This window comes from Doryrhamphus excisus, chromosome 3 (assembly GCF_030265055.1).
Source record: "Doryrhamphus excisus isolate RoL2022-K1 chromosome 3, RoL_Dexc_1.0, whole genome shotgun sequence".
In the NCBI taxonomy this organism is placed as follows: Eukaryota; Metazoa; Chordata; class Actinopteri; order Syngnathiformes; family Syngnathidae; genus Doryrhamphus; species Doryrhamphus excisus.
This window is the reverse complement of record NC_080468.1, coordinates 27,557,904-27,584,372: the sequence shown is the minus strand read 5'-3', so window position 1 is coordinate 27,584,372 and position 26,469 is coordinate 27,557,904. Positions and strand designations below refer to the sequence as shown.

The following is a 26,469-nucleotide window of genomic DNA, read 5'->3' as shown; positions in this document are numbered from 1 at the left end:
GGCCATTTGCCACTGTCTGACCACCCCACCAGTGGCGGAGCTACGTGGTGGCCAACGGCGGCCATTTGCCACTGTCTGACCACCCCACCAGTAGTGGAGCTACGTGGTGGTCAATGGCGACCATTTTCCACTATCTGGCCACCCCACCAGTGACGGAGCTATGTGGTGGCCAATGGCGACCATTTTCCACTGTCTGGCCACCCCACCAGTGACGGAGCTATGTGGTGGCCAATGGTGGCCATTTGCCAGTGTATGGCCACCCCACCAGTGACGGCGCTATGTGGTGGCCAATGGCGGCCATTTGCCACTGTCTGGCCACCCCATTAGCAGCGGACCTATGTGGTGGCCAATGGTGGCCATGTGCCAGTGTCCGGCCACTCCACCAGTGGCGGAGCTACACGGAGACATTTCATATTGCCTCCACTGTGTGAGTTATGGTCTCACCATGGCCACCCCAATGAAAAATGTCTGGCTCCACCACTGGTGCATACAGTATCTACTTGAAATGTCTACTAAACCAGGCAGCAACCTGCAGCAAAGCACTGTCACTTTAATGTGGATGCTTTTGTGATTGATTTGCATGGAACACCCTTTCACCAATCCACCATCTTCAGTCCAGTCACCTTACCAGTATGACAAAGAGCACGGGTTTACCATCACTTGTGTCCAGTTGTTGTCACGCTTTCATGGTTGTGATCCGTCTGTCTTCCCAGAGTCACACATTTGGTTTTGTCTCCTTTGTGATATATGAATGTCCACTTTTTGTTTCTGTTGTGTTGGATCCAGTGGAACCCAGCCAGACGCCAACCAACAACCTCTCTGAGCTTAATTTAGTCACTCATTTTCTCATGAAATGATTGCAAATGAGAAGAGCATTTCGGACCTTGATAATTGGCTCGCATGTTGAGGTTTTCGTCTGGCTTTGTTGTCCTGAGCGTGTTTTCTTCCTCCAATCATCACCACAATGTGCATGGTGGATGTGACTTCTTCAGAATGCTCTATTCATGATGTTAGCTTCAAGGCATTTCTTTTGGGTGTTTTGGTTTTTGCTGTGACAATTTGCCTCCATTTCCTGTGGCGTGACATCCCCGCCATTGACGCTCGCCAACAACGCCACCGTCGCCACCCACCGCAGGTCCTTCAGGTCAGATGGACGGCGTCCAGAGTTTTACTGCACGTTTTTCCTCACAGCCACTGTTAGAACTTTAACTTACCACTGTGATCCGCTCGAGGAGAAGCTCGCAAATCACTGCCTTTTTTTTCCCTCCAATTGTGGTCCTCGCTAACGACTCCTCCACTTTCCCTTTTTCATGCACACTGATGGTAACGGTCATGCACCTTTAACAAGTAAGCACCTTCTCAGACGTGTTTGGGGTGCTCAGTGGGGGTGTCACCTGATCAAATACACATGTACTGATACTGTGATGTGCCACTAACTCACCTGGAAAAAGGAATCATCATTTTGTACTTTGTGTCACCTCACTTAATTCACGATGTGTCGGATGCACTGACTGGTCAACACTGTAGCTATTGGCCGACTGGCAAAGGAGACAGCAGCCATTAAAAGAACCAGCAGCACAGCATGTAGTCAATAGGTGGCACCGTTTGCAAAAACAACCCACAGAATGCATGCAGTGCATCCCTAGTTTTACCCAATGCAGGGGTGTTCAATGTGCACCCCGGGGGCCATGTTCTTCATATAGCTTAGCATCAGTTTGGTTTCAGCACAGTGCAGAATATCAAAGCGTAATGTTTTTTTTTTTGCATGCGGCCCTCGGTCTAAAAAGTTTGGACACCCCTGAATGTATGCATCTTTGGGATGTTCACTCTGTAGTGGTGTTTTTGGTAGGTTCCAAAAATCCTGAATGTATTTCCACAGGGACTCTTCGTTTTTGTTACAGGGTCACTCTCCTGAAAGGGGTAACATAGTGTGTAACATTCATTCATTCATTCATTTTCTACCGCTTATCCTCACGAGGGTCGCGGGGGTGCTGGAGCCTATCCCAGCTGTCTTCCGGTGAGAGGCGGGGTACACCCTGCACTGGTCGACTTTAAAAAGTTCTTATTTACAGTTACCACTTTCATTCATTCATTTTTTACTGCTTATCCTCACAAGGGTTGCGGGGGTGCTGGAGCCTATCCTAGCTATCTTCGGGCGACATGTGGTATCACATTGTTATGTATCATAATCAGTGTTGCGCAAACTACTTTAAAAAGTCCATCCATTTTCTATGCTGCTTATCCTCATTAGGGTCACGGGTATGCTGGAGCCTATCCCAGCTGTCTTCGGGCAAGAGGCGGGGTACACCCTGGACTGGTCGACTTTAAAAAGTCCTTATTTACAGTTACCACTTTCAGTCATTAATTTTCTACCGCTTATCCTCACAAGGGTTGCGGGGTGCTGGAGCCTATCCCAGCTGTCTTTGGGCGAGAGGCGGGGTACACCCTGGACTGGTCGCCAGCCAATCACAGGGCACATATAGACAAACAACCATTCACACTCACATTCATACCTATGGACAATTTGGAGTCGCCAATTAACCTAGCATGTTTTTGGAATGTGGGAGGAAACCGGAGTACCCGGAGAAAACCCACGCATGCACGGGGAGAACATGCAAACTCCACACTCGGATCTCCTAGCTGTGAGGCGTTCACCTTCCCCAGAAACATGATATAAAAGAACAGTTCCCCAAAGCGCCCCTCTCAGGAGACTGACCCTAAAACATGTTTAAGTTAGAATTTACGCTTGTTTTCTGTCTAAACTTCTTCTTTTTTTGTTTCCTGACAACCCGCAACCACTTAATCCTGGAATTCTGGGAATCCTAGGTCCTGCAGGTTTGAAGGTTTTGATGATTTGGGGATGTTGAATGTTGAAAATGATATACAGAACGAAACATGTTGTGTTGTTGTAAAGATGGATCCCTACCTGTGTTCCCTCATTAGGAGGAACTAAATACATTTTGTACCTTCAGGGAATGGAGAACTGCAGACTTGCATTATCACTGACCTTTGCTATCTGTGTATGAAGGTGCGCCTGGTCCGCAGGGTCCTCGTGGACCCCCAGGAAGTGGCGGCGTGAGGGGAGAGAAGGGTATTCCAGGTGCTCCTGGTCAGCCAGGCTTCACCGGACAGAAAGGAGACCCTGGTGTTCCAGGATTCCCGGTAAGAATTGGAGTGAATAAAAAAAGAACAACTTAGGACCTGATGATGTAACTGTTTGGACCTCTCCCAAAAGGGTCCAAGTGGCTCTTCGGGTATTCCTGGTTCTAAGGGCGACATCGGTCTGCCTGGCGTTCCCGGATTCCCTGGTATGTTCAAGTGCCCATCTTCTTCTACTCTCTCAGATGAATCAAACTAAGTTCTGAATGTTTGTTTCTTCATCAGGTCCAAAAGGAGATCCGGGACTTCCGGGTGCATCTGGGCTTCCTGGTGATCCTGGAGATTTTGGACCTCCAGGTAAAGTCTCACAATAATGGTTAAAAACCTTGGCAGCATTACATGCTGTTGTAAAGCTTTTTTATTTCATTCTTTGTGCTCCAGGCCCTCCTGGTGACCCCGGCGTTTCTCCGCCCCCTAGCCTGATAAAGGGAGAGCGTGGACCTCCTGGTGGTCCGGGCCAACCTGGTGCTCGAGGGCTGCCGGGCTCTCCTGGACGTGAGGGGCTTTCAGGTTAGTTTGGGAAACGTCTTCATTGAAATTCCAAAAGGATGCGGTGATAATAATTGAATGTTGTTTTTTTGGGTCTCAGGTTCACCGGGTGAACCAGGGGATTCCGGTCCAGAGGGTCCCCCAGGCTTCAGTGGCCCACCTGGAAGGAAGGGAGACAACGGGCCTGCCGGTCAGCCTGGTGAGTTTTGACCCTGCCTCGATATTAAGCGGCTTGACAGCTGCTCATGGTGTCTTCTGATCCCAGGTCAGCGTGGCTACGCGGGTCCTCCTGGTTCTGACGGTCCACAGGGTCCTCCTGGGTTACCGGGATCGGGGTCAGCCGCCCACGGCTTCCTCATCACCCGTCACAGCCAGATCCAAGAAGTACCGAGCTGTCCCATCGGCACTAACCTGATATATGATGGCTACTCCCTGCTGTACGTGCAGGGCAATGAGAGGGCACACGGCCAGGACCTCGGTAAAGACCTCACCTCCAGGATGTCCTGGTAGTGCCGCACGTGTCTGATCTTTCCCTACTGTGTGCTCCAGGTACGGCGGGCAGCTGTTTACGTCGTTTCAGCACCATGCCTTTCATGTTCTGCAACATCAACAACGTGTGCAACTTCGCCTCCCGTAACGACTACTCCTACTGGCTGTCCACACCCGAACCCATGCCCATGTCCATGGCGCCCATCACTGGAGAGAGCATCAAACCTTTCATCAGCCGGTTAGGACACATGCATGGACAGGACAGGAGCGCCGATGACTGATGCTTTCTGTTTTTGTGCATCCAGGTGCTCCGTGTGTGAAGCCCCGGCCATGGTGATCGCAGTCCACAGCCAAACCATCCAGATTCCCAACTGTCCCGCCAACTGGGAGGCTCTGTGGATAGGCTACTCTTTCATGATGGTACGGCGTCACGGACATACGGATTTCTAATGAACATCCAGTATGAACACCTCTTCCTATCCTGACACTTTACAGCACACCAGCGCCGGCGCCGAAGGCTCCGGGCAGGCTCTAGCCTCCCCTGGTTCCTGTCTGGAGGAGTTCCGCAGCGCCCCCTTCATCGAGTGCCACGGCCGAGGGACGTGCAACTACTACGGCAACTCCTACAGTTTCTGGCTCGCCACCGTGGATGAAGGCGACATGTTCAGGTACACGCTGCGGTTAAAGACCATAACAGATAATATATATTATTCGGAGATTTTTCCTTGACACTCCCCACTCTGACCTTGACGCTCACAGTAAGCCCCAGTCAGAGACGCTGAAGGCGGGCAACCTGCGGACGCGCGTCAGCCGCTGCGTGGTCTGCATGAAGAGGACGTAACGGCACACAGCAACTCACAGGCACACCACCTGCACCCGAGCAAGGGACTGACGAGTGGAGACGGCTCATGATTGGTTGGGGGACGGAGGGGGGAGGGGGGCAGGGGGATGAAGGTGACAGTGGGTGTGGCGGCAGAGGTGGAATTCCAATGGTACTACAAAAACAATGGTGCTACTGTGCAACACAGCTTCAAAAACATAACAAAGTGACGTCAATAAATCTTTTTTTTGTTTTTTTTTTTTTGCTTTCTTTTTCCTAAGAAGTACCTCAAAATGAGAGCAGAGAAAAAATGGTGCCATGATGAATGTGTGACAGCAAACATTTTTCATCCCTCTTGTAGTCACATAACCTTTCCTACACACAAGCTTTTATTTTCTTATTTTTGATCCACAAGGAGGGGGTTGGAGGATGCTCTCCATGGTAACCAAATCGGCACTTTTGACTTCGGGACATCCAAGATGAGAGATGCACTGACGGCCTTTTTTTTTTAATTCAAATTTAGACAACTTTTTAATTGTACCTTTCCCTTGTATTTCTACGTCCGTTGTGACATGTGGTGGTACTAACCCGGCTGCAGCCCGCCCCACTAACTCTGCATTCTTTTTTTTGTAAGTAATAAATGTGTATATTGTGTAAAACACCTTTTATTGTCAATGTTTAGGGCCTGACTCCACACCGAGCATTAGTTTGCTTTCACTCACTCACATACAAACACAGATTTTGTACAGAGTAAGGCTTTTATGAATGAAACAGTATTTTATATATAATAAATATATATATTTCTTTAAAAAAAAAAGGATATAAAGGCATTTGGCAATGGGTGTTTTTACAGTCATGCATTTCACCAAAAACTACTGAGCACATGAAAAGCCATTCTCCCTGAAACAAAGTGTGTATGACAAAGCTAAAGCTTTTGTATTCAATTTGTAGAATTATTAATAACTGTTGAACTGATTTTAAAGTTTCTAGCTTGATGATCGACGGGAACGTTTCACATGTTTGTGCAAGCGAGGATTTCTATTAAAAGCTTGGCTCCTTGTTGTTGGTGTGTTTTGTTTTGGGTTGTTTTTTTTTTAACATTTCCTGGTGTTGGCCAGCAAAATACACTTTTTGCACCAAAAATCTCTTTTTAAAGTTTGTTTTGTTTTCCATGTTTATGGTACCCAGAAGTTGTTATAAGCTGAAGACTGAAATAAACACAATGACCAAAGCTATTGTGCTCAGAAACATGATCATTTGCTTGAAGAAGCATAAATTCATGGTGGCGAAAATATGTATTTGATCTTATGCTCCTATGAACGATCCATTAGCAGGTTTATTGGAAAGGAGAGAAAACATGAACTTGTAATAGATTGAGGGACATAATTGTCCCGTACTGTCCCCCGGCAGCTGTTTTTTGTTTTTTTTTTAGTATAGGGGCCTTTGGAACCAACCATGGGCAAGACCAAAGAGTCGCCAAAGAACCTGAACTGTACTGTTGGTCAGGGGTCTCAAACTCAATTTACTTGGGGGCCACTGGAGCTCGGGTCTGGGTGAGACTGGGCCGCATCAGGTTTTCCAAAAAAAAAAAAACAACGCATTTATTAAAAACAAAAAAATTTAAAAAACTTCGCTTTGGTTCCAATTTTCTACAATAAAAGCTCTGATAAAATATTCCACTGTACTCAAATATCTTACTTTTTATTTTTCTACACAAAATAAGATGAAAAATAAATAAACAAATCAAGAATAAAGAAAATCAATCAATCAATAATAAATAAATATCATAATAATAATAAAATGGCAAATAATAAAAACATAAGAAACCACATATAGTTGGTGGGTAGACAAATTATTTTTTTCAGATTAAAATGAACAAAGCATTATTAGAGCCCTGTAGACATGACAAAACACGACTATAGTCACATTTATACTCTTTTTATTTACAACATATTGCGCAACTGCAGGGTCTTGAGACACATGCTAACTCGCAAACTAGAGAGCTAGCGACCTAAACGGTAGCCTTCAAGTTATTTCCTTTAAACTTAAAAAAAAAAAAAAAACTTAAAAACTTACCACTTCCACACGGATAGGGAGGATAACTATTAACAGTTATTTAACCTTTAACATGAACATTAATCAAACGTAATAATTTTTTCTGGGTACATGATACCATACAGCATCCATATCAAACTTGCGCGGGCCGCACTAACATTAAACTTTCATATCAAGGCGGGGGCCTCAAACTAGTGTCCCGTGTTTGAGACCCCTTTTTTAGATGGAAGGATTTGAATGGGCCATGGCCATACGCAGTACGACCAGCAGGTGGCAGCATTTTTGAGACCTGGATAAGGTGTCCACAAGGCAGGACTCGACCTTGCAGGACTGCCATAAACTAAGTTCTTGACTAAAAAAAACTACTTCTGCACACATTTCACACTTGACAAATATTTGAAGGCTCTTTTATCTTCGTCCTGTGACCTTTTGACGTCAACCCTGCAGGTGAAACGTGCAGCGCATAAACACCCGAGAACGAAACCTTTTGCAACACTCTTAGAGATATCCACCATTATTATTTTGTCAACGTCAAAGAAGAAGAAACGGTCTAAAAACTCTGCTCAGCCGAGCGGCTCGCATGACCACAGTGGACTTTGGGATTGTTTTGACAGTTGGACTTTGGGTCGCTGGGTGGGTCACCTGAGCTGGATAAACAGGCTACGGTCGCCGGTCGAATTCCGCTGAATGGGGAATGAGGCCCGGTCACAGGACCTGACAAAAACACATCAATGGAACGGAACAGTCGGGAAGAAACATTTTACTCCTCATCGTACCGTACCTTTAAGACACTATTACAGTTGGTTGTTTTACTGACTTTGTGGATTATTTCCAGTTTATTGCAGTTATTAATTTGTGCACGGTGGCCCAATGTCGTTGATAACTTGTGAAAGGAGTGATTACGCTTATGAAATGACACAAAACATTACATAACTTTACAGTCTCGGCAACGTGGAACACATCCAGTCATGCTGTGCACCGGCTCACCTCTTCCAGTCAGGCTTAAAGGACAGGAAGTGGGGACGTGCCCTCACACTACCTCAGGAGTTGCAGCCAAGGGAGCTGTTTGTGGCCCACGGCTGTTTTTTATTGGCTCGTGGCACATTCTAAAGATAGAATTTAACAATATCCGGACATTCTTGGGGGGCATGCTGGGGCCTATCCCAGCTGTCTTCAGGCGAAAGGCGGGGTACACCCTGGACTGGTGGCCAGCCAATCACAGGGCACATATAGACAAACAACCATTCACACTCATATTCATATGAAAGCGTAGAAAAGTCATGACATAAAAGCTATAATGTTATGAAAAACAAAATAAAGTTGTAATTGTTGGAAAATCAGGTTGGGAAAAAGTTATGCTATGTCAAAATATGGGAATGAAGTCATAATTACAAGATGAAAAAGTACAAAAAACAGTTGGGATTCTTTTTTTATAGCAAAAATGTGGGAAAAAAGTGAATTTAATTCATTCATTCATTCATTTTCTACCGCTTTTCCTCACGAGGGTCACGGGGGTGCTGGAGCCTATCCCAGCTGTCTTCGGGCGAGAGGCGGGGCACACCCTGGACTGGTGGCCAGCCAATCACAGGGCACATATAGACAGACAACCATTCACACTCACATTCATATGAAAGCATAGAAAAGTCATGACATAAAAGTCATAATGTTATGAGAAACAAAATAAAGTTGCAATTGTTGGAAAATCAGGTTGGGAAAAAGTTATGCTATGTCAAAATATGGCAATAAAGTCATAATTAAAATGTTGAAACAGTTGGGATTCTTTTTTTATAGCAAAAATGTGGAAAAAAAAAGCAGAGTGAATTTGATACTACAATAGGCTTTTTCACTAATACCACAAAGAGGAGATACAGTTTAATAATATTTATACACTGTATATATAATAAACATATATATAATATATTTATTATATATATAATAATTATATTTAAAAATATATAAAATAATATATTTATATATATTATATATTTATTTTTTTTAATTATATATTGGGCATTATATTATTATATATTATATATATGCACCATATATACAGTGGTGTGAAAAAGTGTTTGCCCTCTTCCTGATTTCTTAGTGTTTTGCACTTAAAAGTTTCAGATCATCAAACAAATGTAAATATTAGTCAATGACAACACAACTGCACACAAAATGTAGTTTTTAAATGAATTGTTTTTTATTAAGGGAAAAAAAACCCAAACCTACATGGCCCTGTGTGAAAAAGTAATTGCCCCCTAAAGCTAATAACTGTTTGTGTCACCCGTACCAGCAACAACTGCAATCAAGCAATAAATTGCAATGAGTCTCTTACAGCGCTGAGAAGGAATTTTGGTCCACTCATCTTTGCAGAATTGTTGTCATTCAGCCACATTGGAGGCTTTTCCAGCATGAAGAGCCTTTTTAAGGTCATACCACAGCATCTCAATAGGATTCAGGTCAGGACAGTGCCAGACCATCACACTACCACCACCCAATTTTACTGTTTATATGATGTTCTTTTTCTTTGCAGATCATCAAGATGTTTTATAGCAAAATTGAGACAAGCCTTAATGTTGTTTTTGTTCAGCAGTGGTTTTGGTCTTGGAACTCTGCCATGCAGGCCGTTTTTGCCCAGTGTCTTTCTTATGCTGGAGTCATGAACACTGACCTTAACAAAAGTAAGTGAGACCTGCACTTCTTTGGATGTTATTGTGGGGTCTTTTGTGACCTCTTGGATGAATCAACGCGGCGCTCTTGGTGTCATTTTGATGGCTGACCAGTCCTGGGAAGGTTCACCACTGTTCCATGTTTTCACCATCTCAGCTCTCATTGTGGTTTGCTGGAGTCCCAATGCTTTACAAATGGCTTTATAACCTTTTCAGATAGAGAGATGTCAATTAGGCTAAGTTAGGTTTTGACAGAGGTGGGAAGCACTTTTTCACACGGGGCCATACATGTTTGCATTTTTTTCTCCCTTAAGTATTTATTAACATCTCCAAATTAACTACAAATGTAACTCAAGCCCAAAGATACCACAAATGTCTCTTTAGTAGTAGTAGAACATTTGAATCACACTGACCCATGAAGGGTTGCGTTCAAAGACATCACATCATTTAAGTTGAATTCACATTTTGCGCCTACATGTACTTTCTGGGGTGCAGGGTGTACCCCGCCTCTCACTTGAAGTCAGCTGGGATAGGCTCCAGCTCCCCTAATGAGGATAGAAAATGAATGAATGTACTTTCTAGGGAAGCACTAGCACTACTACTAGTTAGTGAGAGAGAACATCTTTGTTTACATTTAATAACAAACATAACAATGACTTCCTGTCATTTTAGGAGTCAATACACTTTGTGAAAATCAGTCTCGCTCCCAGGATGAGCTGACCAGAGACGTGTTAGTGAGTTGGAGAAACAATATGGTGGTACTCCGGGTACTCCGTTTTTTTCCCACATTCCAAAAACATGCTAGGTTAATTGGCCACTCCAAATTGTCCATAGGTATGAATGTGAGTGTGAATGGTTGTTTGTCTATATGTGCCCTGTGATTGGCTGGCCACCAGTCCAGGGTGTACCCCGCCTCTCACCCGAAGACAGCTGGGATAGGCTCCAGCACCCCGCGACCCTCGTGAGGAAAAGCGGTAGAAAATGAATGAATGAAAAAAATAATTAATTAAAGGCTGCACGGTAGTCGAGTGGTTAGCGCGCAGACCTCACAGCTAGGGGACCTGGGTTCAATTCCACCCTCTGTGTGGAGTTTGCATGTTCTCCCCGTGCATGCGTGGGTTTTCTCCGGGTACTGCGGTTTTTTCCCACATTCCAAAAACATGCTAGGTTAATTGGCGACTCCAAATTGTCCATAGGTATGTGAACTGATTATGTGATGCACTCAAATGTAACATGATGTATGTTCAAATGAAATTAAACCATTACCATATATACATATATATATACATATATACACACACAGTACATTATAAAGACAAACCCAAATGCAGTTACATGAACACTTTTTATTGCAATAGCTCTATCGAAAGCACAGTTTTGATAAATATAAACACTATGCCGATGCTCAAATGGCCTCTGAGACTTCCTGTCAACCCATCGCATCCCCTCCATGAGGAAGCGAAGATAATGAAAACAGGGAGGCGGCAATCAAAATATGAAAAAAAAAGCCCCAACTTTTTCCTTATATTTACATGAGGATTTATCCGTCGACTTTTTTCTGTTTGTTTTCCCCCCCCAAAACGGAGGACAAACACCGCTGAAGAAATAACGCACATACGAAGGAGAGACGCCCCCCCACGTTATTTATTGATCTCATGTCTGTAAAGCTAATTAACAACAGCATTCGAGTGGGAGGGGTGTGGGGTGTGGGGGGTTTGACAGAAGAACAAAGGTAGCAGGAAGTGGCTCATCTTATGGGAGCCTCGCTAAACATCCTCTGTTGCCACGGTTACCACCGACGGCAGCTTGAACAGTACTACACAGCAGCAAATTAACTGTAATATCCATACAAAAAATAAACATGAATCTTCTTTGTACAAATAACTGCAAAAATGCCTAAACATATTTTTTTTAAAAATCACTACGCTTGAATCGCTTTCGAGAACAAAAATGAGCGCGTAAAAAAAAAAGCAGGGAAAGAAGTGAAACGCGCTGCTTGCATAATGGCGTCTTTGCTGCCTAAATAACACGTTATTTTTTTTAATGCATGATTTATAACATCAGCACACCTGTCAGGTGAGCGGTTGCTAAACCAAATACAAATATAAGCCGGCCCAGTCAGAAATAATGTGACAAACACAAATAGTCATAAATAAGTGGCATGCTTTCCAAAAGGAAACACGGGGGAGCATTCCCAAAGTGGACAGATACTTTTGGGACTGTACGTGGGAAACAGAAAAAAAATCTGTCCCCGCAAACTCCAATGGAGACAAAGAACCCCGCCTTGGTACCAAAATGAAAGGGAAATTATCTGCAGGGGAGATTAAAAGGTGTCAGTCGTGTTGCTTTCAAGTACACTTTCTCGCCGTGAGAACAGCTGGTCAGTCACAGGAGTGCGGTGGCGGGAACGCTAAATATGGACGCGAGTGTGCGTGAATCTGCGAGAAGGAAGAGGCGGCAGTTCCGGCTGGCGCTGCATTTGATGTGTGTGTGTGTGTGTGTGTGTGTGTGTGTGTGTGTGTGTGTAACAGGGCAAGTATGTCCACCTGCAGCTGCAGCTCAGGTTACTGGAAACGTCTTTACGTCACCCGGAGCTGCTGACGAACACCCCGGCATGTGTGTGTGTGTGTGTCACCAGCTGCTGACAAAGATCCCAAACGGGCCGAGTGGGTCTTTGTGACGCAGAGACATATTGTGTTCATGTGCACTACTCTCTATGTATGGTTTGTGTATATGTGCATACTAGCTTAGCGTTGGATTAGCCGGGAAAGAAATGTAACGGACATTTTGCAAACCTCTAATAAATATGTGCAAGTCAACATTATGTACCGGATGTGGGAACGAGTGCGGTAATGCACGCCAATCTGAGGGGATTTCATATATTATATATATATATACTGTATATAGTATACACATACAGTATACACACACAGCTTTGTCCGCAAGGTAATTACTGCATGGTACCATAACAAGAATGGAAGGGGGTAAAAAATAGAATAAAAATGAATATTTTTGGTTGAAACATAAAAAGACTGTACCGTAACGCCTCCCTTTTTAATACCGTATGAAGAAGTGGGAGCGCCTGCTAATAAGACGGCTCACTTGACGTCCGTGGCGGAGGAGCAGCACTTATTATTTTTGTCAATATTAAAAAAAAGCAAAGATTTACATATAAACACAAACAAAATAAAAGAATGAGACGCTAATTCAAACTCAAAAAGAGTAAAAAAAAAAAACTGCAAGCTCTTTCTGTCATCTGTTTCGCTTCTCATCCCAATTCATGTGAAGGTCAGAGGTCATCTGCGAGTTGGTGGATTTGGGGATGAAGTGATCAGAGCTGTCAGGAGGGTGCGACGTGGAGGACCGCCGCCACTCAGTCTGTAAAGGACACACAAAGATATCAGCCACATAATGATGATTATAATGATGGTAATGATGACAAAGATTATAACAATAATGATAATAATAATAATATTACAATGATAATAATAACAGGGGAAACAAGACAGTGGCATGAACATGATTATATCCTGCCAAAGGGGGTAGGCATTTATAAGCTTTTGCTTCAGCCTACTCCTTTTGGGCTTGGGATCAGATAGTTGAATACAGATGTAAATAATGGAAAGTTATATTTTGATTGATGTAAGAAAAGCACTGTAATGTTTCACATATTTGCCCAAATAAAGGGAAAAAAAAATAAAAAAAATAATCCCAGTTCAAGAAAAGACTTCATTACCCACAAGCCACTTGTGCTCGATGTCTTAGGACACTCTATTGTTTGTGTACGCTACCTTTTCTACTCCTTAACCGCTGCACTACATGCTTATTATTCCTTTGACGAATACACCACATGGTGGCGCTGTGCTTACAGTCGGACGCCATCAGGCAGAGAACTTGAAATTTCTCACACAGCTCAATGCTCTACAAAACACGCATATGAACTTTAACATGTTTAGCCCAATGAAATAACAAACCAGTAAGTCCCAATAATGAGACCACTACACCACATCAGCATTGTTCATTTTATAGCACATCCTTTCACATGTTCAAGGATACCATTTTTATCTGTCAGACAATTTCTTAATTTCACTTTCACTTTGTGTACACGAGTCTGCATCACTGCCTTTTAAGACATTTTCAAGTTAGACAGCAGTAGCCTGGTCTCAGCAAAGTATTTATATCAGGGGTCTCAAACTCGCGGCCCGTGGGCCAAATGCGGCCCGCAGGATGCTAGTTTGAGGCCCCCCGCCTTAATAGTTTGATATGGATGCCGTATGGTTTCATGAATCCAGAAATGACAGCTTAAAGCTACGTGCACACCGGACACAATTGACGTGATTTTGCCCCGCCCATACGCAAGCAAACCCGCCTGTTTTGCATTTTCTCTCATCATCCATGACTGAGATCAAAGTACTGAAAAAGTGTAGGGTAAAGTAGAGGCAAAAGCATTGAAGACAGTTTCTTTATTATTATTATTTTTTCTGTTTATAATAAATGAATTTTTTTTTTTTTTTTTTTTTGGAAAACCTGATGCGGCCCAGCCTCACCCAGACTCTAGTTCCAGTGGCTCCCCGGTAAATGAGTTTGAGATCCCTGATTTATATGCTTTTATGTTTGTTTGCACAACATTCAAAAACAAAGAATACACTCTTTGTGTATATTTTTAAGGCATAAAATGGCCACAATAAAGAAAATCAATCAATCAGTAATAAATAAATATAATAATAATAAAACAGCAAATAATAAAAACTTAAGAAACCACATATAGTTGGTGGGTAGACAAATTATTTTTTTTTCAGATTAAAATGAACAAAGCATTATTAGAGCCCTGTAGACATGACAAAACACGACTATAGTCACATTTATACTCTTTTTATTTACAACATGTTGCGCAACTGCAGGGTCTTGAGACACATGCTAACTCGCAAACTAGAGAGCTAGCGACCTAAACGGTAGCCTTCAAGTTATTTCCTTTAAACTTAATTAGCCAAAAACTTACCACTTCCACACGGATAGGGAGGATAACTATTAACAGTTATTTAACCTTTAACATGAACATTAATCAAACGTAATAAATTTTTTCTGGGTACATGATACCATACAGCATCCATATCAAACTTGCGCAGGCCGCACTAACATTAAACTTTCATATCAAGGCGGGGGCCTCAAACTAGTGTTGCGTGTTTGAGACCCCTGTTCTAAAGCATTTTGACCATAGCCCACAGGGGGCACGACAAATGTTGTTTACAGTCTTGATAAAGGTGCAGTTCCAAAAATAAATCTGTATTAGTAATGAATATATTTATACATTTAAACCTGCCAACTAATAAAACAAATGTAGAGGAAAGCTACAATGGCAGATGTAAAAAAAAACAAAACAAAAACATCCGTCTGGTAAATGAGTGAACACGTCCACTGGACTTGGGACTTATGGGCAAACACATGCCCAGTAGTCCCATGTGACCACAGAAATGGCGGGTCGAGCAGCTGGGTTATTTCAATGAGAGTGATGCTTTTGTGCAACAACAACAACAACAATGTGAGCGTGGCACCCCAAAGCGGACCCTTAGACAGCGCTGCTGATGGAATGCTGGACGTAAACACCTCGGGGAAGGTGACGAGCCAGCCAGGGCACTTCCTGCCCATAGGGCTGACTAGCATTAACGTTAGCATCCCTCGCATATCCCAACTTGCTGACCTGATGCTCGTTTGGGTCCAAGAGGAAAACACTTGTTCCTTATGGGTCAGGGTGTTCTGAAGTTTGAAACCCAGGGTAGGAGGATCTGTCCTGAATTTGTTGTGTTCATGAGGTTTTGTTTACTTTTAGAGTAATGCAAAAAAGGCACAAATCCTGGAACAAATCCAGACCTAACTGGCTAATATTGTACAGCAATCACAGCCTTTCCAAGGTGAAATACAGTCCATGGGGCCCGGACGAGTGTTGAGAAAAAAACAACCCCTAGTGAGGCACTTCTGTGGGACCAAAATGGAGGCCCAGATTGGGGTGTCAACTAGGAATGCAACGGTACGCAGTGCCATACTGAACCATTGTCCACCCTGCATGGGACAATACGCACTGATGGACTTCGGTTTTACAATTTATTTTGTACTGTGTGTATGTGTGTGTGTGTGTGTGTGTGTGTGTGTATACACACGTGTGCACGTGCCTGTCCAGGTTGGTGAAGAGCCCTCCCTGTGATGTAATGGCCCATTTCCCACACTGTACACATTTCAAGTGTAGACAGTGATTTAACACGTTTTATGTTTTGCATTACTACTACTACTGCATCAAAATGTACCAAACCGCAATATTAATATATTAATCTTAAGCTATGAACAAGCCCCCCCTCCAAAAAAAAAACAATGCATTGCATCTGAGCAAAGCATTTCATCATTCCATTGTGGGACAAGCTGTATCAAAATGCTGCCTCTGTCCACTAGAAGTAGCCAGAGGTGCCCAGAGCCCAGAAGGAGGCTGCAGCAGGCACCAAGGAATGCTTTGCATTGCATTATGGGAAAACTTTAAAACTGTTTTTTTTTAATTATTTTAAACTCATGTTGGTATATTTCTTAGGTATACCTTTTGAGTGTTAAGTTACTGTGTGATGAGTTTAGCATTCCTTGTAAGATGACACCGTGAGTCATACGGTTATATTGAGCAATGACCCCCAGCGTTTTCCAAAGGTTGACAAGCTCATCGTGAGTGCACTGATAGCTTGTAATTGGCTCCTGCCAAAGGAAGCGCTAACGTATCCTCACTGACTCACAACTGGCACAGTATTTCAATGATTAATAGTACTTCTGAAGATTAGAATTTAGCCATAAAATACCTGTAGCTGCACCATTGTAGAAGTAGCAGGTCTCATAGTTTAACAAAAAAAGTAGACCGTAAAGTATACAACAAAAATTACAATTCCCTGTTTACTGCAAAATGTAGTTTTTGCTGACAAATCGAGAATTTTAGTAGACAAAGTTGTTGAAACAGAACTGAAACTGTAGTCTAAACACCGAGGTATGGACCGTACTGTGTGTTATCTGTACCGCTGCACCACTACTGTTGACGCAACCCTGCCACTGACCGCACATTCTCCTTCAGGACTTCTTTACTCCCTTAATAAAAACTGCATGCTCAGTTGTGTTTCCACTAATATTTTGATGATTTTTGTTTGATGATCCGAAACATTTAAGTGTGACAAATATGCAAAAAAAAAATCAGAAATCGTGAAGGGGTGAGCACTTAGATATACTGTATATATATATATATATATACGTATATATGATTCTGACATCTGTGGGGCAACTTATCTGGCTACATAAGAACACACGCACACACACATGCATACACACACACACACACACACAAAGTAGAAATGGGTGTCTTGTTTCAAGAGTTGGCCATAAATTCACGTCAGCCTGGAAATAGATGTGCAAATATAGCAGGCCCGCTGGCCATGGTGGTGGTGGTAACAGCAAGGGAAAAGGCCGGTGTCATACAGCTTCCCTTCACATCTTTTTTGACCCCATCATTGCACCCACCCACCACACGAAGAGCCCCCCTTCTCCCTTTCCCCACCTTGCACTCCTGCTAACTGGGATTCAAGGATGTCTGCTGGATTTTTGCGATTGTTTCAACCTAAAATGTCTGATTTTGTGAAAGCTTTTCCACAAAGTTGCAACAAAAGTTGCAATGTTTTGAGGCTTAGGCATCATATCACATTGTGATTTTATGAATTTGTTATCAATGTTTTGTTTTTCTTAAAACTGTGGATAAATCGTTGTGATTTCCCCTCTATGTAATGATAAAAATATACAGAACAAAACGTATATTACCACTTGGCACAAAACAATGTGCAAAATAGGCTTTATTCAGCCACAACAAACTACACCTGTCGCCTGTAAGAAAAAGGCTAAAAAGTGACATATCAGGCTTCACATGAGAAAAAATATCAATAAAAAACTTTCACAATTTATGCAAAAAAATACCTTCAAGGGCCATTATTATAGACATGACACTTTCTAAACCAGCTGTCCACTGACTACTCTAAAGTGTATCCGAGTTATACTGTGAGGTGCAGCTCTGTCTGCCTTACTCGTGCAGCTGCAGCGGTGGAAGAAACAACATTTTTTACAGCGCAGTAAGGTGTAACTTTGTAAATCATAACACTACACTTTAGCGGCATGCTAAATGAGGCCATTTTAATTTTTTTCATGCAAGCTTTAGAGAGCGTATTACAGTGTTGTGTAAGTTTTGACAGGGAAAGATTTTGAAAAAAAATCAGTCAGGCTCTAGTGCTAACATGCTAACAAAGTAGTAAGGCGTAGGAGCGATGTCGGCTATTTGAAGTAGCATCACAAAAAACAGCTCCCTCCCCGCCACTGTCTGAATCGTTTGCAGTGTGAGAAACTCCCACGGGACAGCAAAAAGTCATTAGCTGCTGTATGACAGAAAGGACACAGCCCCTGTCGATGGCGAGTAATGTTGGGTTTAAATGCTTAAATCCTCACCACTTCATGCTTAGTGTGGATAAAACTATACCGCAGATGCGTTGCCGACTGTCACTTATGTCGGTATCGGCCCGTCACCACCATCCCCAATACCTACTGCACAGCTTGCATCACATACTCAGCAATTGCAGTACTATCGCTGCCATGAAAAGTAGCTTCATGTGTTGCGTTTGGACACAAAAGACTGAGTCAGCTGAACAGGAAGTCCCTCACCTCGCAGTAACCAGGTGCGCCTCTATCTAGCAGCTGAGTGGAAGTGCATTCCTGAATGATGATTTCTCTTTGCCATGACACGCCGCCGTCGCAGCCAGGGTTACATTGCCACATCAAAGTCTAAGCAGCCGTGACACCACATACACCTTACTCTTTTAAAACACACACATGATAACAGTCCTGTTCACATCTAGCCAATGGGGTGGGGGGCCTTGAATCAACACACACCTTCAACTCTGTTGATAAACACATGAGTCAGCAGGCGCCTCGCACAGCCCTGACTCATGCACACATGGCACATTTGGGGAGGAAGTTAGGCAAACGAGGGAGCGTTGCCAACAATCTCCTAATTTTTTCCCCTCAAAAAGAAAACGGTGCAGGTTTTACCTCCGGGGGTGAATTGCAAGTGTATGCCAAAGCATATTTTTTGATGATATTTTAGACTTTTATCTAACAGAGCTGCTGCTGTAATTTCACTGTATGCCTTAGCCACAGCAGCCAAGATTTCACACATGCACAAATCGTTGTGGCTAACAATACAAAAATAAATAAATGGGTTTATTAGGGTTAGGTTATATTTTTTATGTACTGGTATAGCAGTATAGACTAGTCCCATGATAAGAAAATTACTTATACCTGCATAATTGATAACTTAAACAAGCCGAGTTGGAGACTGCGTGCTGCGGCGGATATGAGATGAATGAAATGCTGTCATCGTGAGAAGTAGGAACGTTTGTATGTGGAAGTATTTACTCGGCAGACCGCTCAGTTGTGGCATTTCATTGGTTATTCCTGTCAGGGTGCTGCAATACTGGCTCTGTCCACTAGTGGGGGCCGCAGAAGTGAGTGACTAACATCGTTCCGGTGCCTCGGCAGGAATAACCGATTAAATGCTTCGCGGGGATTAAATGCATTATGGGAAAAAGTTTTTTTTTATTACTTTAAACACGGCTGCATGGCAGTCGAGTGGTTAGTGCGCAGACCTCACAGCTAGAAGACCCGAGTTCAATCCCACCCTCGGCCATCTCTGTGTGGAGTTTGCATGTTCTCCCCGTGCATGCGTGGGTTTTCTCCGGGTACTCCGGTTTCCTCCCACATTCCAAAAACATGCTAGGTTAATTGGCCACTCCAAATTGTCCATAGGTATGAATGTGAGTGTGAATGGTTGTTTGTCTATATGTGCCCTGTGGTTGGCCACCAGTCCAGGGTGTACCCTGCCTCTCGCCCAAAGATGGGCTAGGCTCCAGAATGAATACTTTAAACACATATTGGTACTTGTATTGTATATTTCTTAGGTACCTTTTGAGTGTTGTGTTGATTTTACAGTTTTTTGATAACACAGTGAGTCTGACAGTTACAATATATTGAGTAATGATTTCCTGCAATTCCAAATGGGTTGATTTTTTTCATAGCTCCTGATTGGCTCCTGTCAAATGGTCCTCAGACTTGTGCGTGCCACATACTATGCCATTTTGATGATGTGGAAATGTGTGGATTATAGTCCGGTACAGCCTATATATGCACAAACTATTCTCTCTAAATTTAGTGGGTGGGGGCTCGAACACTGGTGAGTCTTATATGGTTTACGTATATATAGTTTAAGGTATCTTTTGTTGTACAGTACATGTTGTGGATGCGCCATAATATGAGTTGTTGTGTGAGTTATGCCTGTTTTCATATTTTTATGCAGCCGAGTATAAGAACATCACAAGATCTTTCAATTTCTTAGATCACAACTTTAGGAAGTCCAAAAATAACATACTGTCACTTTTCCAGTGGCAACCAGCAATTGCTGCAAGGTACTGTTTTTGCCGTTTCTTAACTCATTCTCTACCAAAAACCCATTCATACATTTTTTTTTCCAAACCGAACGCCCGATCCCAAGGATGTCTTATACGTTTTTTTGAGCGAGAGGCAAAAAGATGTGATGACGCAATTGCACAAAAGATCAGAAGAGAACTTGTTTAGTGCCGTGTTAAGCCGTAAAAATGGCTACAAGATGGCAGAAATGCATTTTATATGAGCTCGGCATGCATCTTTCCCATGTAATACCACCCCTCACAGCAAGCAGGAAGTGAAAAAGTATTTTGTAGCGTGCAGGAGGGAAATTTTAACGCCTGCAGACACAAATGTGAAAACTATAAATAATTCATGGTGTTATATTTGTAAATAAATGTTTATTTTCATGTAAAACAACCAATTTTTATTGTTTATGTTGTGGTATAGCTGTTTAGATATTATGGCTCTATATATGGCTAAATTTGTGTCAAAATGGTTATGTTTACAATGTGTCTTTTCACAAAAGGATGTTTTTCTCCCTTCTTTTGTTGAGAACTGATATTTTGCTGCAGTCTGGGGGCCCTGTTTCATAGTTTACAGGGTAAAGACGTGGTATTTGTAGTATTCCCTTCACAATGCTTGGAAACTGAGTTACTGAGCTACTGAGTCAGCAAAGCTGAGCCGACATGCCATGACTGAGATCGAGTGGGAAAAAAGGTCCTCCTCTCATTCCATGTGGAAGTGGTAAATTTTTGGTTTCTCTGTCCCCCTACATTTGAAACACTTTAGAATAACTTCAGAAAGTTTAGAATAACTAAATTGGAGAGGTTAACTAGTTATTTAGATATTTTTGTTATACTAGATATTTTTGGAGGATTTGCATTTGGGCCACTTGTTGTTGTCTATTGTTTTGTCTGTAATGTCTAACATGGATTGTGTTTAATTATATCTGAAGTATTTGCAAGCTGTGGGCCATATATGGCCCCCGAGCTACAGAATGGACACCCCTGCCCAATATAAACCAACTATCTGTTACATGTGAACCTAAACATGAATATAAACCTACTGCATAAAAATATATAGGCCAATACATTTCTTTGTGTCATTTTTTGGGAACAGAGTCAAATATAATTGTCAATATAATAGTCAAGAGTGTGAATGGTTGTTTGTCTATATGTGCCCTGTGAATGGCTGGCAACCATCCAGGGTGTACCTCGACTCTCGCCCGAAGACAGCTGGGATAGGCTCCAGCACCCCCTGCGACCCTCGTGAGTATAAGCGGTAGAAAATGAATGAATGAATGAATAATAGTCAAGCTAGTTTTTAAAATGTGGTTAAATTTGCAACTGTATTCAATTTATTCATGAATATCCAAATTTAGGCTAGAAATATTTTGTTTTCTTTACATAGCAAACAACTTTATTTCTTGTAACTTTTGTTCTGATGCAGCCACGTCTGTTACTTTTTAATGTTAATGTTACTTGTTAATGTACCATGGCCAACAAAAAGCGAGCTGCAGGCAACACATTTTTGAAAACCCCTTCACTAGCAGAATACAGCTCACACACACACACACACACACACACACAATAGTATTAACAATAACAGTAGTGCAAAACACTAAGGCAATATATATAAACACATTTAAAGACATCTTCCTCACACATTTCACAACAAAGCATAACAGTACTCACCCTTGGTTGTCGTTCTAATGCCATCTGACTTGGTTAAGTCTATGCTGGCGTAGGCCCCATTCTCTGACGTCGTCAGGCCCTCGCTGGCACCTGCTGAACTGGCGGTATCTGTGCGACTCCCGTCTCCTCTCAGCTCCAAGGCGATGTAGTTGAGGCCATTCTGGTATCCCGTAGACATGTTTCTGTACATTCCGCCAGCGGAGGAGGTGCTGCTGGATGCTGTGCTCAGGTCTGACACTCTAGCCTGGGCTTGATCAGCTGGCAGGTCGCAGATACCCTCCACGGACATCCATACGCTGTCAAAAGAGGCCATGCTGGCCCACCTGGAAGCTTGTCCCTCTGTTGTGTGTGATCCATTTGAGGTTGCAGTGTCAGCCAGTGCTGGGTGAGCAGCAGAGGGTGCCCCTCCAGAGGGTGTTGAATTAGAGGAGGAGGTGGAAGAGAATGTTTCCGAGCTGTGTCTCCGCCGTCCTTGAGGGTCGGCCCGGACGACCTTTGGCTCCTGCTGGTGTGACGACAACCTTCCAGGGTTCATCGGGGGCAGGGTGGGTGAGGAATAGTGTCCCTCTATCACACAGAGATGCTGCAGCATAGCAGTGGGGCTCATTTGAGTCCTTTCGGCAGTGCTGAATGTCATGTCCGTGTAGTCGTCACCCGATGACATCCAGTGACTTCCAGCAGGGACCCCCGGGGAATCCAGTGTGGCCGGATTGCTTGCCAAGGGTCGGATATAACTGGGCGGATTCCAGGGGGCCACAAGGCTGGGTCTGGGTGAATGGCTCTTAACCAGACTCCCCTCAGTGTCGTGATGGTGTAGCCCCACCTCCATACTCATATAGTCCTGGCTGGCTTGGGGAAGCATAGGGGAGCGACGGTGATCACTGGAGGCCAGGGAGGCATCATCCTGGGTGGCAAGATGGTAGGCGGGGGGCTGCTGTTGGTGGGGGTAGTGATCACCAAAATCAATGTTGATATACTCTCCGGGACTGGGCGGCCTGTCAGTTGAGGTGCCAGCAGCGGGGGCTGAGGAGCAGGTGCCTGTGGATGAGGGGGATGGCTCGCTAACTCGCAGTGGACCATGGAAACTTCTCCTGCCTAAAGGGAGCCGGTTGGGTCTCATGCGCCGGTCGGCCATGGTTGCAATCGTGTGGTGAGCTCCGTAAGGCGGGGGCGGGTGTGAGGGCGTGGAGCTGCTCCCAGCCGCCCCTACCTTCCTCTCTGGTGTTGATGATATGGAAGCTGTGGCAACTGATGAGTAGACAGGTTTGGCGGGAGAACTCATGGGAACATAGTCGCCAAACTCCTTTTTATCACTCTCTCTGGTAGGGGCCTTGTAGGAGCGGGGGAGGGAGAAATAAGGGCTATAAGACTTGTAGGTGCCCTCAGGCGCGCTGCACGTGCTGCCACTTTCCAACCTACGGCCCCCGCTGCTGGTGCTGAAAGACATGTCCATGTATTCTCCATTCTCAGGTCCCTCAGCTATACTGCCACTCCCGTTTGCACCTGCCGAGCTGGAGGCCTGCACTGGGGCGGGTGCGTTACCACTCCCCCCTGACAGCATCATCATGTAGCCATGGGCATCGGCGGACGACTGTGACTGACGCTGGGCTGAGCGAGGACACAGGGCTGGGCCATGAAGCTGGGGGGAGTGGAAGCAGGGTTGCATGGGCATGTAGTCAGGGTACGTGTCCCTCGGGGATGCAGCAACGCCGCACATCATGGGCATGTAGCCGCTGTCTTCCTTGGCAGACGACAGCGGGGGGAGTTCGACGGCAGTCTCTGGTTGGGACTGCGTGGAGGGGCGGCTCTGCTGGCTGTGCTCAGAGCAAGAGCTGTAGTCGGAGCGCAATGAGGAAGTGGAGGATGAAGGGCCGCCCCGAAGCAATCCCCCGGCAAATCCAACATCAGCCCCTTCGTCCAATGAAAAGTTGGTTTGGGTCATTTTTTGGTAGACGGCCACTCCAGGGCCACCAGTGGCACCACCAACAGTCCTGGAGAAAGAATGCGTTCTTCTCCTCAATGAAGAAAAGCGCTCGTCCTCTGTTGTTGATGTACTCTCATCTCGGGGTGTCTCAGCCCCACTGGTGTTCCCAGAGCCACCACTGGTGCCAAACACCTCCCGGTTCCAACTCATAGCCATGTAGTCGTTTAAGCCATTCTCCTCTCTGATTGGCGGAGTGTTGCCAAGGGAATCGGGGGTGTTGCTCCGCACGCGGAAGTATTTGAAGTCCCCGGGGCTTGATCCATACTCATCTGAGGAGTTAAAGCCGCCATCAGATGGCGAGCCACATATTGAGGCGCTAGATGGGCGGGTGAGGGTGTCCGAGACAGACCCATGGCCGCTGCTGGAGGACACGCTGACAGGGCTGGTGGTGGAGGGGAAGTGGGAGACTGGGAGGGAGGCGGAGCGGGCGTGGTAGGTGGATGATGATGATGATGATCCTGGGATGGCCCGGACATAGCGACCCACTCCGGTGCTGGTTCCGGCATTTCCTGTCACCGCACCACTGCTACTGGCGCCGTACCCCTCTGCACGGCAGTGCTGAGCTCGCATTGAGTGAAGGTGCACCAAGCTTCCTGTGGCGGAGTGAAAGGGCCGGTTCATGGTCCCTTCGCCCTCGCTGGACGTGCGGAAGCGGTAGCCACTCGCGCCAGAGCTCTTACTTGACGGTGGCGTGCCCACAACCGACTCCGTCCTGGACCGCCGCTGCAGCCCTGTCTGGCTTGGTGGCAGGTTGCCCAGGTGACGCCGCGTGGTGATAAACGGCATCGGGTTGGAGCCTGACGACTGACTCTTACTCCTGGGCCGGAACTCTGCGAACGCTTTGAGGGCTTTCATTGTTTCCAAGATGGTTTCATGCATGTTCTGGGCCACGACTGAGTCATCCACCTGCATCCATATCTCCCCTGGACCAATTGATGAGGAGCGACCCACCTCGATGAAAAAGAAGCTTTCAGAGTGCCCACATCGCCTGATGTTCATCAACTGGAGGTTAACGCAGGGCGTCTCAGAGTTCAACTTGACCAGATGAAGCGTTTTGGATGAGAGGCATAGGCGGTAAACGCCTGTGAGGTTTTTAGTTTGACCAAGTCCTTTGGGTTTGACGTTCACCTGCCACACCTCCTTAAAAACAGTACCAGGGGTGACAGTACCATATCCGTCATCCAAATCGTCTGCATCCAAATGCCCCTTCTTGCCTTCACTCATCAACTCACTGACAGCAACATACCAGTCCTCCTGCTCCTGCTCGTTTTCAGCAACAATGGCAAAGTACTCGTCCTTCGTGTAAAGGGCAATGAGATGTTTGTTTTTGGAGTCAGCCCTCTTGTTTACAGTGAAGCACTGGTAGAGGTAAATCACCCTCTTGGGCGAGGAAGGGCCCACGGCTCCACTGCTGGCCGCTGTGACCGCCGAGCGCAGGCTGCTACGGAATTTCTTCTCACTGTCGTAATACTCCAGCCGGCTGGGGCCCAGGTGGCTGGTGGCCCGCAACACAAAAAAGCGTTTGTGTCCATGCTTTTGCTTGCGCAGGTATCCACATTTACGGATGTCGTCAGTAGCGTCCGAGGGGTTTGAAACGCTGACAGCGGCGTATACATGTCCACTGGCACTGGTGCTGGCAGCGGAGGGGGGAGCAGCAGAGTCCTCGGCTGTGTGGAGGTGGCTGGGGGACGACGATTTCCTGCCTGGAGACTCAGCGACGTCGGCGGCGAGATGATGATGATGATGATGCGTAGCCAGCTGATAGTGATGCTGATGGAGGTGGCTTGAGGGCGGCAACGGATGAGAACGAGAGTCGCCTCCTCCTTCTCCGATGTTAATTAACGGGGAAGGGGGTTCCCCCCCGTCTGAAGACTTGGACCCCACGTCCCTCTGCTGCGTCTCCAGCATCAACATCGCTGCCTTGCCTTCCGCGTAATTTGTAAAATTTGCCATCCAGATAAATCAAAGGTCACTTTACTAGTAAGCTAATCCAAATGGACCACGACCCCATTCTTGTATCGGGAAACGAGCTCCCGAGTCCGGCTAGGCCAGCTAACGTTGGCTCACACGGAACGATTCTATATTTATAGCACACTTTGGTGGAGATGCAGATATTCCAATTCGGGCTTTGTTTTAAAAAGTGAAGCCTACCGTGTGCAGCATGACCGCGGCCGTATTAGTTAGTGGAGGGTCCGGCTAGCTAGCTGTTAGCAACCCGTTGCCTTCTCCTGCTGTACACAACTCTACGGGCCAGAGCACAAACAACACGTGATCAAGTGCGTCATCAACTCATGGGCCGGAACGAGAGACGCGGCTGGTGTCTTGATTGGCCGATTTTCGTAAGAGACACTTATTGACACACGGTTGGACCAATTGAGATGAGACACTGCTGCCTGCGTCAATGGCTGCGGCCAATCAGAGAGGGCGGAGTTGTACTAGAGTTAAAAATAGGCGTCAACTTTTCTGGGGGCTTATTTAGAATGTGATGTGGCCGTTGCCGGTGGAAAACTGATCTCAGACCTGCAGACACACCAGAAAGCCATAGAAGGGCTTGTTTTCAAAATGACAAAAAAGGACAAAATAGTTTTCTCTTCACAAACAGGAAATTACTAGAATTTCATT

The 26,469-nt window shown here is 45.0% G+C and overlaps 2 protein-coding genes across 2 annotated transcripts in view; one reads left to right on the top strand and one right to left on the bottom strand.

The window, feature by feature from the left end:
* col4a5 (collagen, type IV, alpha 5 (Alport syndrome)) overlaps positions 1–6,188 on the top strand; it is a 31,321-nt gene extending 25,133 nt beyond the window's left edge. The window contains exons 40-49 of the mRNA XM_058066378.1: positions 3,029–3,162; positions 3,236–3,308; positions 3,385–3,456; positions 3,541–3,669; positions 3,749–3,847; positions 3,914–4,126; positions 4,198–4,375; positions 4,443–4,557; positions 4,633–4,805; positions 4,897–6,188. Coding sequence (XP_057922361.1) covers positions 3,029–3,162; positions 3,236–3,308; positions 3,385–3,456; positions 3,541–3,669; positions 3,749–3,847; positions 3,914–4,126; positions 4,198–4,375; positions 4,443–4,557; positions 4,633–4,805; positions 4,897–4,978 — 1,268 coding nt within the window. The 3' untranslated portion in view covers positions 4,979–6,188. The remainder of the gene's footprint in view (positions 1–3,028; positions 3,163–3,235; positions 3,309–3,384; positions 3,457–3,540; positions 3,670–3,748; positions 3,848–3,913; positions 4,127–4,197; positions 4,376–4,442; positions 4,558–4,632; positions 4,806–4,896) is intronic.
* Positions 6,189–10,998: 4,810 nt separating this feature from the next.
* Positions 10,999–26,118, bottom strand: LOC131126022 (insulin receptor substrate 2-B). The gene is made up of 2 exons (XM_058068155.1): positions 21,864–26,118; positions 10,999–13,050 (listed from the first exon to the last, which is right to left on the bottom strand). Exons 1-2 carry the CDS (start codon positions 25,798–25,800, stop codon positions 13,046–13,048), a joined length of 3,942 nt encoding a protein of 1,313 aa, XP_057924138.1. The 5' UTR covers positions 25,801–26,118; the 3' UTR covers positions 10,999–13,045.
* Between the last annotated feature and the right edge of the window lie 351 nt (positions 26,119–26,469).